The sequence below is a fragment of the Symsagittifera roscoffensis genome, chromosome 4 (genome assembly GCF_963678635.1).
Source record: "Symsagittifera roscoffensis chromosome 4, txSymRosc1.1, whole genome shotgun sequence".
In the NCBI taxonomy this organism is placed as follows: Eukaryota; Metazoa; Xenacoelomorpha; order Acoela; family Convolutidae; genus Symsagittifera; species Symsagittifera roscoffensis.
In genome coordinates, this window is record NC_087065.1 from 13,234,450 (window position 1) to 13,255,453 (window position 21,004).

The 21,004-nt window shown below is 34.1% G+C and overlaps 1 protein-coding gene across 1 annotated transcript; it reads left to right on the forward strand.

Moving 5' to 3' along the window:
- The first annotated feature begins 3,998 nt into the window (after nucleotides 1–3,998).
- On the forward strand, nucleotides 3,999–10,412 carry LOC134844353 (uncharacterized). Its single transcript, XM_063860998.1, has 3 exons — nucleotides 3,999–6,328; nucleotides 8,019–9,056; nucleotides 9,332–10,412. Exons 1-3 carry the CDS (start codon nucleotides 6,022–6,024, stop codon nucleotides 10,297–10,299), a joined length of 2,313 nt encoding a protein of 770 aa, XP_063717068.1. The 5' UTR covers nucleotides 3,999–6,021; the 3' UTR covers nucleotides 10,300–10,412.
- The last annotated feature ends 10,592 nt before the right edge of the window (nucleotides 10,413–21,004 follow it).

Below are 21,004 nucleotides of genomic sequence, written 5' to 3' on the forward strand. Positions count from 1 at the left end.
AAATTTCTAATTTTGTGAGCATAAATAACTCCAAGTATATCGAGATTTCGATTTTTTCTTGTATATACATAAAATTTTACTACCACAAGCCAAGGTTGCTTGCTGAGTTCCATCTTAATGTATCATGGGCTGTCAAGATGCTTTTTTTGTCAGCTACAGTAGCAAGAAACTTTTAGCAATAATAATTGCGAAGATAACTTAATGATGAAGTTCGTTGGTGATTTATCTAACAGAAATTCCGAAAATATATCGTGCCCAGAACCAGTTGAAACTAAAAATTATCGTTTTTTAAAAAGAAAAATACTAATTAATCTTTTCAACAGCCGAGAAAAGGTCAATAATAGTTTTCTATAGCTTACTAGAGTTTTGCAACGTCTTTTCTAGTTTTGAAAGCTTGATGAGTTGACAATTTGTTTTTTTTCAGCCCAAGTAACAAAACTCTTTGATTTCTTCAGAGTGAAAAACTGGATATTTTGTCTAGTACGGGATACAGCGTCGTGAAAAATTAATATTACTTGATAATGCAAAAATGCGGGTCTGAAACGGAAATGATTTGAATATATTTAAATAAGGCTCAAAGTTTTTACGGCGCAAAAATATGCAAAATTTGAGCTTCAGTATTTATTTTGGCTTGCATTTCAAAATTGTATACTTGGACTGCTGACGCTGAATTTCGCTTATTTTTTCAACACGCTTAAATTCATTTGTTTTTCACCAAATAAATAGAGCCGACAGTGTTCTAGCATCGTGGTGACGAAACCAGTAGTCAATACCATTGATTGCGTTTTGCCTTTTTATCCACCATTTAGTAGTTGAAAGGTAGGTCGCCTTTTATCCAATAAAAATGACGTTAATCTCGATTAATTTTTATTGATTGGGCTAGTTACTGAAAATAGCTTCAACCCACAACCACGTCTTTTTTTGAGGTTATGTTGGTGTTTTCGATAAGTGAATAAATCCCCTTCAATGAAAAAAACTTCAAATGAGAACATCTTTTGTCTATCTTTTTCTTCATAAATGTTTTGCAAGATAGCTACAATCTTTCATATTAACTGTTACATGTTGAATCAAACATGCACTCTGTTTCCTGTACAAATTCCAACCTTCCATATCCCAGAAGAACTGAAGCCATATCTGTTCAAATATTTTTTTGTAGAAATTGCCTGGACTAAGTAAATAAGATATTTCACAACATTTCACATTTCTGTGAAGCCATATCTGTTCAAATATTTTTTTGTAGAAATTGCCTGGACTAAGTAAATAAGATATTTCATAACATTAAACACAGCCTACAGGTTATTGGAAAAGAGTCAGTCAACCCAAGTAAAAAGAATAAACGCACGTAAATGTTCTTATCGCCCATTGAGGCTTAGTAAAAAGTTTTCAGTTAAAAATTGACTATTAAAAACGAAAAACTTTTATTATTTTTTCTTCAATTTTTTGCCCCACTCGCTACTGTGAGCTACAAAGCGAAGCAGTTAATGTCTCTCCTATAATTATGACCAAATGATTTGCCTTAACTTAATTTGGAACGCATTAATGTGCCGCTTACGCGTGGTCAGAAAATACAGTGCTGATTTAAATTATTCGGACAAAATGAATAAAACTTGAATTGTCAAACCCGTTTTTATGGAATTGGTTTAAGATTAGACAAAAAATGAGGAGAACAGTTGCTTAGAATTTCATTAGAAATAATACAGTGCAATTTTTTCTTAGAACTTCTCAACTAAAATTTTACCCCAATATATATATTACAATAAGCTTCTTACACATTCCAACAAAGTTCTAGAAGGGTTAAATCTTCAAAAACCAGTATAAGAGAGATCATTTTGGCTTGATAGTCAAGAAACGTGATTTTCACTATATACAACCAAAAATCTTTGATTAAAAATAAATTATAAATACTTAACACAAATTGTTGGAGATTTAATTGTTCTAGAACTTTGTTGAGCTGTGTAAGGAGATTCTTGTGATATATATTCCTCACCAATTAACAGCGTAATTCTTGAGTGTCTGAAAAAAGTCAAAATGGGGTTAAATTTTGGTTGCGAATTTCAGAGAAAAAGTGGCACCATATTATTTCTGATGAAACTCTAAACAACTTTTGTTCTCTTCACTTTGTCTAATCATAACCAATTTTGACAAAAACGTGTTCGAAAATTCAAGTTTTGTTCGTTTTGTCCGGATAATTTAAATCATCACTGTAGTCGATGAAATTATTTTTTTTTAATTTGAAGTTCGGAAAGCAATATCTTTTAGATGGTATTGAAAAATTAGGGCGTTACTTGACTGAAAAAATTGACTGATTAAAAAGGAGAAAAAGTACAGATTTTTTTTGTTTTTTTTTTGAATTTTTTGCTCAGGTTAAAATCAATTTTTGGAGAACTTGTTTTGTTGAATTATGTTCAAAAAACCTAATTAAAGATCTCATCTGGAGCACACAACAACAAAATTTGCCGCCAAGAACTTGCAGGCAAAGTCTTACTACATTCTTGAAGTTTTGAGACATCCACATAATTGCTGATCTGATGAAAAAATAGATTTCAAATTAATATCTTTTTAAGTATTCATGCATACTTTTGGCTAAAACTACTTATAAAGTTGAGTGTTTAAATCTGTATTGATTATCTTAGCTGTGCTCCAACTTTTTTCTGAAAGTTAAAAAAACAGGTTAGCTGCGTTAATAGCTGCAATTCAAAAGATTAAAACTGCTGATTTAATTTTCTCAATTGCTGCTATTAATGCCGTTAACACGTATTTAGAAAGGTTTTTTTTGACGTTGCCAGAAATATTTGATCACAATAGAGATTAAAAAAGTCATCTTTTTAATATGAACATTTAAAAGACAATATTGGTTAAAAAAATGTAATTGAGTTGCCTCAGTACCTATTCGGAAGGCTCGAAATTTTTAAGACTTTAATTTTGACCTACAGGAAGATTACAAAAAACGTTGAGACATTTTTTTCTGAAAACTTAACAAACGAGCTTTGACCAATGAGGTGAACTCAATGAATTTTCGTTGATTTCTACAAACTGCCATTGAATTCGGCAACTTCTACCTCACTTTTTTTTGTTTCGATTTTCAATTTTTTGCTCCCCCGCTAACCCAATTCCTATTTTTGAACAGTTTTCGTGATTCCAAGTTTTGATGCATCATTAGTTAAGGCATTGGTTATTGCATGCGGCCTCCAATGTTCAATTCTTTAATTTGTAACATTCAAACGAGCAAAAATTCTTTTCTGCATCTTCATGTAGCTCAAAACTAGCCGAATCACCTTACTTTTTTTTTAAATTTTATTTGCTGAAATTTATCTGTGGAGATGCTAAAACTTTGATCGTTCCAGACAACTTACATCCGAATTGGTTCCAGCTCAACGAAACACGTTTTTTTTTCGGTTGATGCAATTGAGACGGGTTAAGATATACTCAAGGTATGCCGGCTCACTAAATTACGACACATTTTTTGAAAAAGAAACTTGAAGGGTGACCAAATTAGTTTAAGTCAGTCGAAACATACCCAATTTTAGTCGGACCACTCGAAAAACAAGTTGAGCACGTCGACCCAAACATAGATGAAAATACGGTTATCTGTAATTTTTCTTTCGATCTAGGCGCTTAGAAGTCTGGATTTGCTGAATAATTAACAACTGCTCTGCTCTAGCTCAGACGACTACTGAACCGGGTTGCCTAGTTTTTCTTATTTTTGAAAGTGATGTGGACACGTGGTTTGAAATTACAAAGTGGTTTATTGACACTTTAATCACGATTCGACAGGCAACCAGAACCACATCTGAGCTTCTACTTCTCGAAAACAGTTTTTTTTAGTTCGTTAGTCGGCCAGAACTGTTGGCTTTTACTACAAGTCCCCTTTAACAAAGTGTACCAGAATTATGGTTTGAGTTGTTCTAATGAAGTTCTCTCATGTGAGTGACTTTTGTTCAAGTAACAACATGGTGTTAAAATTGAAAGGGACTCGACAACTTTTGATGCAAAGCTTGAGAATTTAATTGTTTATTCAAACAGCCATTAGCAATACTGCTGCAGGTCTTACTGATTCAGCATATGTAAATTCAATAGTCTTCCAATGTTGACCGGTTAGTACTTAATCTGTACTTTTTCCTAACATATTTTCTAACAGAAATCGCCCAAGGGGGCAAAATTGTTGTTTATACTATTCCTATTCTCGCCCTGACGGTTATGGCGAATTAGTTAGTATATTCTGGGTTGTTTGTTAGTGTTATAACAAACTACCAACTGAAACTTATCCCCGCCAATTCCCACACCGGAAGTTTCAAAACTAACCGAAAAGAGTCAATCTTCTCGAAGCTGTTTTTGAGAAGAAGACATGGGATCATGTGGCTCTCAGGTTGTTACACGGAGCGTGGCTGATATAAAAATAACAACCCCCAGGTTATAACTAGTTAATGGAACCAGTACTATCTACGCGGATGTCTGGAATATTATTAATTTATTTACCAGCTCAGAAACCTAATGGCGAAAAGGTTCTCAGCCGCACACCAATTTATTCAACCATTATATATGTATATTATTCTTAGAAGGTTTCAGAAGTTATCATCTTCCTAAGGCATATAAATTCTAACAACAGAAATTACTAACTGCTTGCGGTCCCTCTGGCACAGAATGTTCCGACTACTGTTTTCCAAAAATAACTCCATTTCGATTATGCTCCAAGAATAATTAAAGCTGCAAGCTTGTTTTTTATTCACTGAGCATTCAATTTGATTTACAGAACGCTGTTGGCCGATAATTTAAAAACTATTTTTTAACATTAACCTTCATTAAAACAATGTCTGTAATTTAGAGCGATTATTCGTAGAGTTACCAAAAGGTGAACTCAGAGAAGCAAAAACCGCAGACTCAACCTAACTTCTTGGATTGTTTTTCGGAACAGCAAATTTCTCGTGACTATTCTCGATCCAATTAAAATTACCTGAAGTTCTACTGCTGAACACATGTTTACGTTTTGACTGTTCTACTAGAAAGCAAATAGCCAACGACTTTAACTTCGACTAAGCTACTACAGTCTTACGATTTTAAGTCTTCGGAATCTTTGATTTGCGGCTGCCTTTCAAAGATGACCTGAAGGCACTTTTATTTTTAAAAGGCGCCAGACACTCGGACTATTAGAGAATTGTTTGCAGTCGATTATTGTTTCATTTAACAACTCTACAAAGATAGTCTGTAACAGAAAAAGGAGCTTATCGTACTCGGATTAATTTTCATCCTTTCAAAGAGTTTCAGCCTGTTTGGTATGACTGGTAATCACCTAAGTATTAGTTTGGCTACAACATATTTACGCTTAAGTTTCGCTTTATAAACAAAGTGGTCCAAAAGGTATCCATTTAGATTAGAGAGACATTAGTCATTGTCCTTTGACGTCGTTGAGTCGAGTTGGCCCTGTTATTTCACGTTTTTCTGTTGATTGGCAATCATGGTATCAGTGAGTAATCAGTTTCAGTTTCGGCAATCGAATGACGGACGCCATGACATCTCCTGTACCTGTTCTGTAATGTTTATTTGGTAAACTATCGTTCCTCGACAGAAACTCCTAAATGAATTCTCAATTCTGACCATTTCTTTTTGAGATGATGACTGTTACTCATTTTCATCACTCACTTTTACTCTGAAGACGTTTTAGATCCAAGGAAAGTAATAACAAAACTCAGTCATCGTAAATATTTACGAATTCACGTGACAACTTACTTAACTCTTTAGATTCCTTTCCTTAACTTCGAAGCAGACTCCTTTGTAGTGGAACTTTTTATCAAAACAGCAAAAGCAACAACCATTTTCCCATTTTCGATAGCTATTTCTAACAATTGTCCATAAAAACCGAATTTTCATCATTATCAATTTTTCAAAAATCGATATTACAGCTTTCAAAAAGCCATCTACTTGTAAGTACTTTAACATCAAAGACCAGTTAGTTCGTCTCTCACAGAATTGTTAGTAAAAATTACTAGATATTGAGCAGTCTAAATAAGAGTAGAGAGCGGAAAAATGATGGATTGGAGTTGGGTAGAGTTGGAGCGACAGATGATGGATCTGAAGAGAGACATTACAGTCCCCTCCCCCGCGACAGGAGAATCAACAGAAGGGGGGTCACTACAAGGACAAGGGGGTCAGAATAGAACTGTGGAAGAGAAGTTCCAGGCATGTTTGGCTCTTTTGGACACTCTCAGAGCACAACAACAACAAAATCATCATGACCATCATGGTAAACATGAGGGACATACACACATACAATCCGCCTCTTCAAACGCATCTTCTTTGTCTGCCGAGGAACCGTTCTTCATCACGCGATCAGGTACTGAAATTGTGCATTAATTATTTTCTACTCAATTAATATAATTTTAAAAATGGCATAATTCGATTTGATTATCTGACATCAAAAACACTGAGTTCTGCTAAAATTTTGGGACCATTGCAATATTTTCTATATTTTCTAATGAAATATACTTTAACTCAATACGATTATATTCAAAGACGGGTAGTTAGTTACTCTGCAACTCTGTTGAGAGCAGATAATTTATGATTTCAAGGTTAAAAAATAATATGTGGGACCAGGAATTCGGTGATTTTACGTTAGTGCTTAAAATTTGATATTCACTAAATAATATTTAATTTTAGTTTTTTTTTCTGGAAAGATATCTCAAAGGCAAGGAAATTTGGTTGTTGTGCAAGTAGCACAGAATTTGAGACCACGCAAATTTTTCTAACTTAACGAAAAAGTAATTAAAAATGCAAAAAAAAATTGTTTATATGTTGTTTATATTTAATAAGTGCGAAGAGACAAGTTAAAAGTATAGTAACTACTTAAAATAGCGTAAATATGAAAAAACAACTTATAATTAGACAGGAAATTCAGTCTGAAATTCCAGTCTAAAACATCATTAGTCTCCAGAACGATTTTTTATGGAATCCGAATTTCGGCTTAAATAGCTGAAAAACACACTTGATCCATTAGTTTTTTGAGACACCTAAAAATTGGGAAAAACCCTCCGTACGTTATAGTTCCTTCCCTTCGCTTTGTAAATGAGTCGAAACACTATATAGACTGTTGCTGCAAGAAAAGCACAATGTTCCGAGCTCCGTAACTTCTGCTAAATTAAAAATTTAGAAAAACTCATTCGTTTTCTTAGGTGGGAAAGAAATTAAAGGCCAGAATAACAAACAGTTAAAGAAAAAAATGATAACCGGTTACAGGTCAAGTAGCACAATGTTCCGACCATAGTCTTGAAACAACAAAAAAGTTTTTTTTTTCTAAAACTTAGGCATATTCGACAGTCATAATGTAATAGGCAAATTGGAAAACAGTTTTTGTAGAAAAATGAATAGAACAACGAAAAAAAAACCATCGTGAAAAATCAACAAAAAATGTTCACAGAAATTATTTGAATTTTGAAACAATGTTTTTGGAAGTTTTCGATTCCCAAAATGGCGCAAAGAAACTCAATTAAATAACTTTACTTGGGTAAAACTAAATTTTTATGACTTAAATCAAGCCTCAATAAGCCATTCTAAGCCTGCTCGCTTACCATAATCGCTCGAAATTAGACCAAACATCAAAACGACACTGAGAAAAACTTTTCGAAATTTTTAATTTCGTTCGAATTACGACTGAAACGGCTTTAATATGATATATCACTCGACATTTTAAACTTCAAAAATGTTGTCTGTCAAGAAATGTTGTCTGTTTTTTCTAAAACGTCTGTTTTTTTTTCTAAAACGTTGTCTGTTTTTGCCAAAACGTTGTCTGTTTTTGGTAAAATTTCGAACGGGTACATTAAGCTCTGAAAACTAAGTTTTACTACAAATAAAACAGTTTTTGAAGCTTCATTTAGCGCTTCTTTACCGATAGATAGTTTTGTTCGATTTTTCTGTTTTCAACTTTTTGATTGATTTTTTGTTTGATTTCTCTCGTGTGGTCCGGAAATTTCTGTGCTACTTGCACAGCAACACTGGCTACTCTTGATTATTTACTGATTTGTTCACAGCGAATACACGAGAGACATTGGACAGCAACCCTGAAGGTAGAAAAAGCTGCGATGAGATGAGAGCGTGTGTGAGTTGGAACAACTGTTCCCTCCCTCCACAGAAGACAAAAACCAAACATAATAAACACAGAGGGTATTCAGACAACACGCATCAACATGGAAATCATCATAACTCCCTCGAAACATCAGCAGTAGAGTGGGAAGAAAGGAACAGTAACGGTTCTTGTGGACCTCCTTGTTTCCACAGAATCCACTCCGAGGAGTTGCAAACTCCCTTTCAGAAGCAAAAGAACCAAGTTCGAACTGCTGTTCTATCCCGCATCGACCGCAATAGCAGCAAAACTATCACTTCTGACAAACAGCTTTTTGTTAATCATGGTGCTTTTACAGACAGTTCAAACTTAAGTTCCCAAAAGGGAGTTGACCAAGATAGCGGGTGTGCATGTTCGCCGGAAACGTCCACTAAGCTGATAAAAGTTGCAAACCATCGCAACGGTCATTCAGAGATTCACGCCGAAATTCCTCATCATAACCCTAAGTCATATCAGAACCCTTTTGAGAATCACTCAATCAAGAACTGTTTAGACAATCATGAGTCAGAACTCGATTGCGAAAATGGTTCAGTACTTTGCAGCTGCAGATCAAAGACAATGACAAGTTTTAGTCCTAATCATCACGAGAAACGACGCAATAGTTTGGACTGCGACAACTTGAGACAATTTTGGGATCGTGGGCACCAACATCTACGAATGTCTAACATAATTGTACATAATGAACCATCTAATAATGTGCAATGTAGTTGTGGAGGATCGAGTCAGACTACAAATGATGATGATGACCAAGAAAATGACAATTATAAAGTCAATGATAACAATTATGATTACACTTATGACGACTGTGATGCAAGCAAGAGCCAAGAGAACGAATGTTGCTGTGATTGTGAGGACTACTGCAGTCTGAGTCTCTGTTCGGATGGTCAAGACAGTGACTCATCGTGCTCCTGCTGCAGTTGCTCCGACATCTCCGTCGCATCGGAAGGTTTCTACAAAAACGACTTATTTTAATTAGGATCTTTGCAGTAATTGAAGGCTTTCATTTAAGAGCCAAAATGTTCTGGACCCGGCAAACAAAAAGAAAACGCACAAAAATGCCTTTTATGAGAACCTTTCGTACATTTTTGGTCGCGCTATCTCATCAACATAGTAAAATGATGAGTTACCCATACTTGGATGTCAAAATTAATAAGTAAAGGGCTCTTTCGTAGGCGAATGCACGATGGAAGGCCTTTCTTTTCAAATTAATCTTTGTTTTAGGAACACAAACAGAACATTTCAACCTGTATTACGAATCTGTGCAGGAAGAGAAAGAAGCAGAAGAAAATGACTGTTGTTGCACTTGTGAATTTTCCCCTTCACGCTCGTTGGACCCTTCAAAGACACCCATTCAATTGCCACCTGTCCCGCCAGTACGACAACATTCGAACAATCACAGTCAGCCGAGTGACGTCATTATGAGGAAACACTTCTCGACATTTAACCCACCAATTCAGCAGAGTCCGAGACAGACGCCTCTACCACCATCATCTCACTTCAACCGGAGGTCATACTCCAACGAAATCTACAGTCTCGCCCCACATTGCGAAGAGCAAGTAGTCACTACCAATTTAGACTACTGTGTAGACTCCTACACAGATTACGAAGAGGCAACGCTCAGACCCCAAAAACATCAAACGATAGATTCCAACCCCTTAGAAGTTTATATCGAAGACCCTATCTCCAGCAACCGCAACAGTTTCCTTTCAACATTCGCGGGATCCCAGAGTGGAAACGCCCCTGTTGCGAGGTGTACCTTGAGCATAGACACTGATACTCTATATCAGAAGCAGTACTCAAACGAGCAGGCTTTGAGGAATCAATGCAACATGCAGAGCTTCAACAGCATCACCACTCCTTCTTGTAACGGTAGTTGGGGTACAAAGAGCGCAATCAACAACAACCCTTACTGTTCGCCCATGGTCGCCAGAAGACTCCTGGCACATCAGACCCACAGCAGTTCCCACAGTCTGGTTAGGACTCGCTACGGCAGTCTGGACAATATAAATGAAACTATGGAGCAACACGACGACAGTCTCTCTGAGACTTCAACTGATTTCCAGACGGCAGGCGAGACTCTCAACATCGGCAAAAGTGACACACTCACAAAGAAGATGAAGAACAAATGGAGGATGATGAGACGTGCAATTAAAAGAGCACCTAGTTTGAGAAAGAACTCAAAAGACTAAAGAACTCAAACTTAGCGTTGCAGGACATTTTGCATACATACCAACAACGTGTTTTTCAATTTCAAATCCAATATACTGAATTAGTTAAATTAAAAATGTTTGACGAGGTTTTGATAGGCTATTTTGATAGATTTAGTTCATTTTTAATATAAAATTTTTCAAAAAACGTGTATTCAATCAGTGCCTTTTTAGGCGTAAAGAAGCTGCAACAAAACTACAAATAAAAATTACAAATACTAGAAAAAGTGAAACGGAAATTCTGCAAAACGAAAACGAAACATATCTGAGAAAAAGTTGCTCTTTTGTTGACCTTCAAAAGCAATCTATCAATCTAGAAAAAATTGAACGCCCATTTAAAAACTAAGTTACGTTGTTAGAATACAGAAAAAGCCAATTTCATTAAAAATTATTTTTACTTATTGTATAAGAAAAAAATCATATCATGAACATGCCACAGCAGATGAATGATATCATCAATCAGGTAGAAGAAGTGAGCTTAAACTATTTGTTAAAATTTGAACGAGAGGTGAAGGATTCGATTCTAATCAAAAAACCTCCATTGATCTGAGAAAGTACTCTGGTGATTTTAAAGAAAAAAAAATCAATTTCTTTGTGATATGACTGTATTTTTCCAATATTTGGGATCCATTTATGTAACCGAGAGCTCATTCAGTGCGTACCAGATTAATCCGGATACTGAGAACCTACCCGATGGATGACTCCTACGCTCAGATTGAAGGACAAATAGGTTATTTCCAAGTTACAAAAAAACTTGAATAAAAGCACACAATGGGAAGAAAGTGTACACGAATGAACGTCTCCCTCCAACTCAGACAAACATAAGCTAAGAAGCAATCAAAACTGATTTCATCACATCATCGTGGATTTGCAGCGTAATTGTTTTGTGTAAAAACGAGCGTGGGCAAGTTCGGTATGAAAAAGGGGACACGGACAATTTAAAAACTATGGGACATGCTATCAAAAACAACCCATGGATAGAAGGGCGACGAAATTTGCAAAGCGGTGCAGCCGAATGGGAAAATCAAGAAACTCTATGATAGTGTTATTCTCGAATTGAAAAAGTGAAAACGCGGAAATTAAAAGCGTGTGACTTCGAATGCACTCTGTTTGTTAGAGATGGGAGCAGTCCCTCGTAGCTAAAACTATGAGTTGAAAACCATTGAATGAGCAAAATTGTTGGCATTACGAAAAAACTAATTTTTCTAAGAAAATAGTCAGTTTCTCATTATCTGCTCTTTTCGACAATTGATCACTTTTTTCTCATCCGTAGACAAAAGAAACTCCTACAGGTGAAACTCCTTTTTTGTTACATCTAGTTTTGAATCAAGAACAACTTTAGTGCTCAAAATCAACGGTAAAGTAATTTTTTTGTTTTACAACAATCAAGAGATCTTTACTCATGTTGCAATTACAAGCGAAAAAGTCAATTAGGATGAAAATTCTTTGTAGTTGAGATTAATTGCGAATATCATTAACTATAATTTACTTGTCTTTTTTCTGTTTCTGTTTTTTCGATTCTTTTAATTGTTCTAAAAATTTTATTTCAGCTGAACTATGTTTTCTAGTTTTTTACTGAGACAAATTAGTCAGCTAGTAGTAGTGTCGTTGCATTTTTCAGCAACCGGAATTAAAAATTATTCAATTGAGATAAAGACCCATAGTTGCGCTTTCATAAGTTATGGTTAAATTGAACTAAATTAATAACAAAATAGAAATGAAACTGACCTAAATAGGAACGAGCCAATACATTGAATCAGCAGAACTCTGCCGGTCAAACAGATATGCGCACTGTATGCGAGTACATGAATGTTGATTAGTCATAGTCGACTAGTCAATCTAAATTTTGAAAACAGCCTGTTCATATTTGAGCATTTTTTTAAATGATAGTAATAGAATAATCCAAAAGCAGCGAATCAAACAAAGACGTAGTTTTCACCGTTTTTTTTTACTGTGATGATCCAACGCAGCTCTATACGAGGCCATGAAGCGGTCGAAAATAAAATCCCATTTCTGACTTCAGACAAAACTTGCTTGAAAAACAAAATCTAGAAATTCGGCATCTTGAAGTCTTGGACAACACCTAGTTTTTTAAAAAATCGAAAAAGCTGTATAACAGCTTAAACTAAAATTTGAGAAAACTATGAAATCACTTGAACAACGTGAGTAATTACAGGAACAAAGAAAAAATGAAAAGCTTGTCGACAATCAAAAAATCGTAAGTTATATTAACAGTTTTCAGAAACAGAGGACAGAAATATACTCGGTGCAGGTGTTGCTTTTTACGTAGGCAAAGCTATTTGATATAATAAATTGAAAAAGCAATTTCAGACGAAAAGCAAACTCTGATAATTTCATGTCAAACGAGGAGGAGAAAAATTATCTAATTGTTGTGTATAAGGTGCTTCACATGAACAAATGTATGTTTCTTGATCAATTACAATACAAGACTATCTGTTCGAGCTGAAAATGCAGCCAGGAGATATGCGCAGTGTATGCGAATACTTGAATGTTGTTTGTGATAGTCGACTAGTCACTCTAAACTTTGAAAACAGCCTGTTTGAGTGTTTGTTTTTAAAAGAAAAGATAGTACTAGAATAAAAAAAAGCAGCAGCCAGTCGAATATAGACGTAATTTTTACCAAATTTTGTTGATGACAGTGATGTTTCAACACAACTCTGCGAAAGCAGGAAGCGGTAAAAATTAAGGTCTCATTTCCGACTTCAGAAAAAACTTGCTTGAAAAACAAAATCTTGAAAAATGGGAACTTGAAATCTTGGATAACTAGACTTTTTAAAATTCAAAATCGAAAAAGCTGTATAACAGCTACAAATAAAATTTTACAAACTAAAAAATCACTTAAGAAATGTGAGTAATTCCATGAACAAAAAAAAATGAAAAGCTTGTGTCGAAAATCAAAAACCATAAGTCATAGGTGAGATCGGAGAGAAGCAAGAGCAAGCGAGATCAGAATAGAGCGTACCGAGTGCAGAAGAATGTTAATATATATTTTTTTGAAAATGATCAGAAGTTAGTCGAAATTAAAAACACAGGACAACAGAATTTTAAAGTAGAGAATTAGAAAAATTTTGAAGTAATTAGAAATAATAAGAGTGAAAAAAAACTTGCACTTAAAATCAAACTTAAAACCGAACCATTAAAATAGTCATGTTATATCTTAGCTTGTTAAATGCCTTTTTAATCAATCTGCAGTTGACATATCTCTCATTTTTAAGACTGCTCAAAATCCACCAAATGATTTAAATGGCACAACGTCGGATTACAGCAACAACTGACCTATATCTCTTCTACAAATTATAGGGTTCGAAAAGTAGATTAAAAATCGTCTGAGAAGTTTTCAGCAAAGTAGGAGGTATTGACATCATGTCAGTACGGATTACGGTACGGAAGAAAGTAGAGTTGATGCTATCTTGGAAGTGACTAGATATATAGGGGAGATCTAAGATGTTGGCTCCTTATATTATTAGATCTAATAAAATCGTTTGACACAGGTGATGAAAACATATTATTAGAAAGAGCGAAATATACGGTTTACGATGTAATTTGCAATTGTTTTGGGGCCACAGCTAGAGAATCGTAAATAGTACGTTAGTAATAACATTTCAAATTCGGGAACTAAAACAAGAAATTTGCTTTGTAAAATTGATATGCTTAACGTCTGTAAGCAACACAATGTAATAATACTTGCCGATGATTGTATATTGTATACAAAAACAAACTGAAACTGGAAAACAACAGCAGTAATTAGTTGTAATTGATGAAAATTTAAACTTCAAAACACATATCGATAAGACTTTGGAAAGAGCAGCTAAATCTCGCTCGATTTACCAAATCGGATATTCTTTTTACACCTCTACTCTGCTCAGAACATACAAAACTTGCATTCAACCAACATATCAATATATTGTTCTGATCTATGGCACAGGTAAAAAGACGGATTAAAAAGATTAAAAGACACCATGGGAAAAACAATACCTCCACACGAATTGCTGGCTTTCTATTAAAAACTAATTAAGGGAGAGTCCGAAACATTCGGAACAAACAAACTGGCTCGAGATGTAAATGTATAAAAATAAGCGAACTAAGCTTTTTTCAAGAGCAAAAAAGATTATCGAAATTAAAGTTTGTGTTTTATAACGTAATTTTTTTACAACTGAATATTTTTCATGAAGCGTAATTCTTTGGAATAGTTTTTCAAAAATAATAGACCTCTATATTTGTGATAACGAATTTTTTAAAGCTTGATATTGTAAGCTTACATGCTTTTATTATGAAAATTGGGTCATCTTTTTTGATTATGAAAGAATATCTAAAAATGAATATTACGTTGGATCTCAGTTTTTTCTTTGCATTCTTAATTGTTTTAAAGAATTTGTGCGGTCTTTTTTGAGAACTGTCTATTTAATCTCAACTAGCGTTTAACGCACCTTCGGTGCTTCGAAATGTTTCGACAACTCATGAAAAACCGCATATATTGGAAACAACATCTGTAAACTTTTAGTGTACTCTGACTGCTCCCAATTACAAACTTTTAAATTTTTTTTATTCCCATTTTAAAAGTGTCACTCGAAAACTTAATGGGCCTCTGGAGAAATTTAGAGGCGAGATTTGCAACCACAGAGAGTCCCTGAGAGCACCCTACTATAGGGTTAGGAATCCAAAATTTTGTAAACTTTTTTAAACCTAAGTTTCCCGAAAAAAATTTGAAAAAAAACGTCTTACCTCGGAAACTAAAAAGATTTGAGCATTCATCTTAAGAGGCAAGATTTAAGACGCCTGGGTGTACGCTGACAATAAGGTTGTATCTTCATCAAGCTAGTAGTTTCAAATTTTTTGAATTTATTTGTAGATAAGTTCTTTGAGAAGTTTTGAAAAAATCAAAAAACGTCACATCTCGGAAACTAAAAGCATTTGAGCAGTCGCATGTGGCAAGATTTGCAACTCTTTAGAGTACCCTGACAACACCGAAATATAACGTTGGGAATTTCAAATTTTGAAAAATAATTAATTTTAATTTCTGAAAACTTTGAAAAAATCACAAAAAACGTCACATCTCGAAAACTACAAAGAAAGGAGGCAAGATTCGTAACTCCTTAGAGTACTCTGATAGCACCCAACTACAGGGTTGGGAACTTCAAGTTTTTTTATTTTTTTTTGTTGTTTGAAATTTCAGAAAATTTTTGAAAAAATCTCAAAAATCGTCTTATCTCGTTAACTAAAATGATTCGGGCATTCAAAATTGGAGCCCAAATTGGCAACCCCTAATTCGATATTGGGCTGCTTAATTTAAATTCGGTAAAATAACCACTAAAACCATATTGGAAAATTGAAAAAAAAAAATCTTAACCATTGTAAAATACGATATAGCTTATACATGCAAAAATAATACGTTGAAAAAGCTTAAACATGGCGAGATAGTGAAGCCCGCATTTAAATAACAATAAATTATAAAAAAGTAGATCTGTAGGCGAACAAATTTTGCTTGTGGAGATGCCACACGACAGGCTGATGCCTTTAAGGTATTCCCAAAGCCAAACTTGAGTTTGAAACGTACAATTTCATAAGAAGTGCTCGCTTGAAAATAAACTTGAATTATATTTTTTACTTGCAATGTATGTGCCAAACGCTTTAATCAAACAATCATCAAAATTCGCGGGAAACAAAAATTGGCAGAGACAACTTACGCTCCAACTTTAACTCTTGTAATCAACGATATTAAAAAAAATCAAGTAAAAGCAAATAAAAGTATCTCAACAAGCCACTTGATAAAGAAGTGAAACCTTAAAAACTGGACCAAACCAAATGAATTTATCGCATCAAAAATACAGCAAGAGAAGTAAGAGAAAGGCAAAATTATTTGAAATTACGTCTACATGTGACTCGTTTAGTTATTTCTGTGAACGGACAGCAAAATTAGGATAAGCAATTTCTTTCTATTAGGCAAAAAATGATGTTGCAATTAATTCCGAAAAAAGCGAATTCATTGGAAATGAAGTATGTTCTAACACAGAGGCGGAAATGAGCTTCACAGCACTTCCGATTCATAATAAAGCTCCAAAAATCAAAAGATAATGTGTCTTAAACGAAAATTGAAAAAAAAGGATGAATTTTGTTGAAGAAATTGTAGGCTGATAAATCGAAAAAAAATTATTGCAATTGTTATTAAAGTCAATTACCTTCAAAACAAAAGAAGGATTTGAGCTTAATTCCTTTCATTTCTTTTTTGTGACCAATAGATGAAAACGATAAGAAAACATTTCGGTCAAAAAATTGAAATACAATAATTCCTAACTGTACTAAAAAACTGTTCATTAAATCTTGCAACCAAACTATCCCCATATCCAATAACAATTTCCACAAAAAAGAAATTGCAGAAAATCTAAAAAAACTCTGAAAGCCTATGAAAAAACGCAATTACCGCAAGAACTATCAGTTAAGAAATTTATACGCAACGGTAAAAGAGCTCGTGCACAAATTGCCGCCATATTCCTTTGCGGACAAAAAAATGGAAACAAGTTGACAAAATTGAAACAATACGTTTAACAATCAACTTGAGTCAATTTCAAAATAAAATTGTTTAAACCTAAAACACACACAACTAATCAAAACTGCAACTAGCTTTACGCACTTTTAGAACAAAAAAAATCGGAAATCATGCATCCGAAAAAAAACTAAATATTTTTTTTGAAAAAAATTCTAGCAGACAATTAAAATGTTTTTTTTTCTAAGATAAAATTTTGGTGCCTATGAATACCAGAAAATCATGAACTCTTTACGATCATGAAAATAAAGAAAAAAGAAACAAAATAACTACCAAAAAATGCAGCATTGATTACCCGGCAAGTAAGCCGACAAAATTTGGGTCGAAATCAATAAAGCCGGCAAAAAAATCAACGTACATCTTAAAATCTTTTTCAGTTGTTTACACAGTTGTTTACGAGTAAAAAGTCTTGTACCCGATTCTAATACCCTCGCTTACCGCTTATGCTTTGGACAAAATTGATTGAGACGAAAAAAGCAAAAAACCCAGATTAAATTACAGGAAAATGAGTAACTGACGAAACTTATTAGAAAATAAAACAATTCTGGGATCAAACATTTTAAGAAAAAAGTAGTACCTGATTGCAATTTCCTTGCTAATAACAAGAAGCAAGATTGAAATTGAACGATGGATCATCTTAAACTCATTGAAAACAATAATCAGGTTTAAGGTATATAAGTTTTCCGCTTTTTTAAAGATAAAACATAAACGGGACAGCCATCAGCTTAGCTAGCGATAAAGATAGCCAACAGACGATAGTTGGAAAAGTGTCAATGAACTTATGCCAAAAAATCACAAAGAAAACTTGAAAAAATAACATTGTAGGGTTAAAAAGTTCTGCTCAAGAGAAAATAAAAAATCAAATCAACCAGACTTAACAAGGTGTCTTCTTTTTGTTGATTGACACTTAAAGCAGATAAAATTATAATAAAGCAGGGTTGAAAGATGAATCGAAGGAATTAATTTGAAGAAGCATTTCAAAGACAGCCAAATTAAATCATGATCATTCCATTCAAGGTTCTCGGACTCTTTTATACCTAGAGTTTGGATGCTTGTTTTTCGGAGACGTTTTAGTCTCACACGGAGCACAAAATGTTTTTTTTTTTCAGGCAATATCCAATAACTTCAAGACTTGGTACGGGGTATTATTGTTGCCGTGTGCGTGCAGTAAGTCGATGTATCGGTAAATTACCATATCAGTGAATCAAACTATGAAACAATTACGTAACAATTACTGAACTTTTACTTAACCAGTTGCGTCATAACCAGTTGCGTCACCAACTCCGCTATGGAAAAATCTATCAAGGAATCAAATTGAAAAACTTTCCACAGATTGACTGCAATACTTCAATTTCTTAGCTGTGTGACATAATTTACAACAATGTTGCGCATAATTCCTGGCATCTTTAATTAATAAAAAACGCTACTTTGACGCAGAGGCGAAGCAGAGCAATTAATAAAAATTCAGAAACTAATTAACAAGCGGCAACTAAGCTGGCGAAACTTTAAGTTTCCCGTAGAACCAACACAATGTTTTTTTTTTTCATGAAAAACTGAGCTTTAAATTTTATTCTAATAACTTCAGCATTCAATGCGATCCGGAATGAAGCATAATACTTTACCTTCCCTTGAATGACCGCAAATTAGGTCACAAAGCCGATAACATAAGGTTGAAATCATTTAAGCCGAAAATAGTTTTTAAGCAAAAAAAACAGCAAAACAAAATATAAGTGAAGTCTAGTAACAAAAAATTGCACAAGTAACTCAAAACACAAAAATCAACATTGAAAATTGCATAAAACAATCAATTCTGCGATGTGGCAATTTAGCCGACAAAATAAAAGCAGACAAATTAAAGTCCGACATTTTTTGCTGGCCAGATTTGAACCCACGACCTTGGGCGTCCCAGGCGTATTCTTCGCCTCATGGCTAAGTGTTGGACAGGCTTAAAGTTTGACTTTATTATGAACCAAGATACAGTTGATTCTGTTAAACAAGTTGTTAACCCGATAAAAGTTGTTTACTGATCAAGTAATTTCATTTTCGGTTTACTGATCTGGTCTGCACGTTTACGGGTTGCTCATACTTCGTTTTACTGACCTACTACCCATTGCACCTGGTTTTTGGCAAAAAATGCACTCGAAGCCTTAAGCTTCAGAACAAATGATCATTCTTTTTTGCGACTGAAGGTGGGGAAAAATAGACAACGTAATATAAGTAACGATTTCAACGATTCATTCGGAAAACTGAAACATCATTTTAACGGTTGTCGGACCATTGTTTATCTAGATATTGGCAGGCCGGCGTAAGCAGGATAAATGAGACATCATATCGTAGCCGTTTTCGTCGCATCTCAATCGTTTTGGATAATTTTAAAAAAAGTTATACAATTGTCGAAAAATCCTTTTGCATTTCTTTGATAGCGGTGTTGATGATTATGCAGTTACGCTAGAGACCTATTTTTTCATGCCTTCTAAAAATGGTAACAGTAATTCTTCAAATCATTTTTGAAAAATTGATGTAGCAGTGATAGTATTTTGGCTGCAGTTTTCAACAGAATTAGACATGTGCTTTGCATGCTTCAGCAAAGACTCAGCAAACTTTGCCAAAAATGTTTTCAAAATTGCCTCATGCGCTTTTATATACCATACCCATATGTTAAGCAGGCTATATCTTCGTAAGCAGGAAATAAGAGATATCATATCATAGCCGTTTTAGTCGAATCTCAATCGTTTTGGATAATTTTTTAAAAAAGTTATACAATTGTCGAGAAAAATCCTTATGCATTTCTTTTATAGTGGTGTTAATGCTTATACAGTTACGCTAGAGACCTATTCTTTCATGCCTTCTATAAATGGTAACAGTAATTCCTCAAATCGTTTTTGATAAATTGATGTAGCAGTGATAGTCATTTTGCTGCAGATTTCAACATAGAATGAGACATGTGCTTTGCATACTTCAGCAAAAACTCAGCAAACTTTGCCAAAAATGTTTTCGAAAATTGCAAGGGAAGCATGGCCTCATGCGCTAACATATACCATGCCCTGCTTTTAAACATTGCACTAAATTAGTTTCAAAAAATCTAACTTGGAAATTAAGTGCTGATTAAAACTATCCGGAGAAAATCAACACGAATTTTTATCAGATTGGGTTGACATTAGACAAAGAATGATGAAGAAACGTGTTTAGAGTTTTAGCAAGATCAAAATTTCGCGAATTCGGGTACAATGTTCCACCCCAAAAATGAGTCATTTTTTGGTTTTTTTAGTCAATGGAAAATTGCACCAAAACAACCGGTCTAAATCCTAACAAAATTACATCAAAATTAGTCTCCTATTAGTCCAAGTGTTATTAGGAAGTTATTAACCATGTCAATTTAGTCAGATGAAATTAATTTGATAGTCAAAAAAGTCATTTTTTTAACATAAAATACCAATATTTTATTTGAAAACAATATTTACATATTTACTTGTGATACTGAATTTTTGGGAGATTATACCTTCATAAACGCTGTTGGGCTCTATATGAAGCTCAGAGATTGGGCCCGATTATTGCAAAAAATGCGCCGTATTAATTATGTTTTGTCCTCATCAATTTTTTTGTCTTAGTCAATACAAAGGGGCCTAGGAAATTAGACGAAAAGCAAATTAGACGTGACCAACAAAAACGAAATATAGACTTCGATGCAAAATTACAAATTTGAGAAATTGGACGTAATTGTATTGTTTTTTTTCTGAAATTTAGACTTCGATGCAAAATTACAAATTCGGGAAATTGGACGTAATTGTATAGTTCGTTTCTGAAATTTAGACGTCGATGCAAAATTACAAATGTGGGAAATTGGACGTAATTGTTTTGTTCGTGACTGAAATTTGTTTACTGACTACAATTAACTTTCGTTCGAGCTTTCTTAAATGCAAATCAACTTTTCACATGCCGCAATTTTCTTATACCGTAATTGTATAATTTATGCATTTCAAAAAAGTTTTACAGTATTGAGATTAACGTTTTATAAATCGATTGTGACAAAATTTTCGAATTGCAATGGGATCATATACTATTTCTGTAATTACGAAAACTTGTTTTTAGCAGTAAGTTTTGTTAGCCCTTTGCTTTCCATCTAAA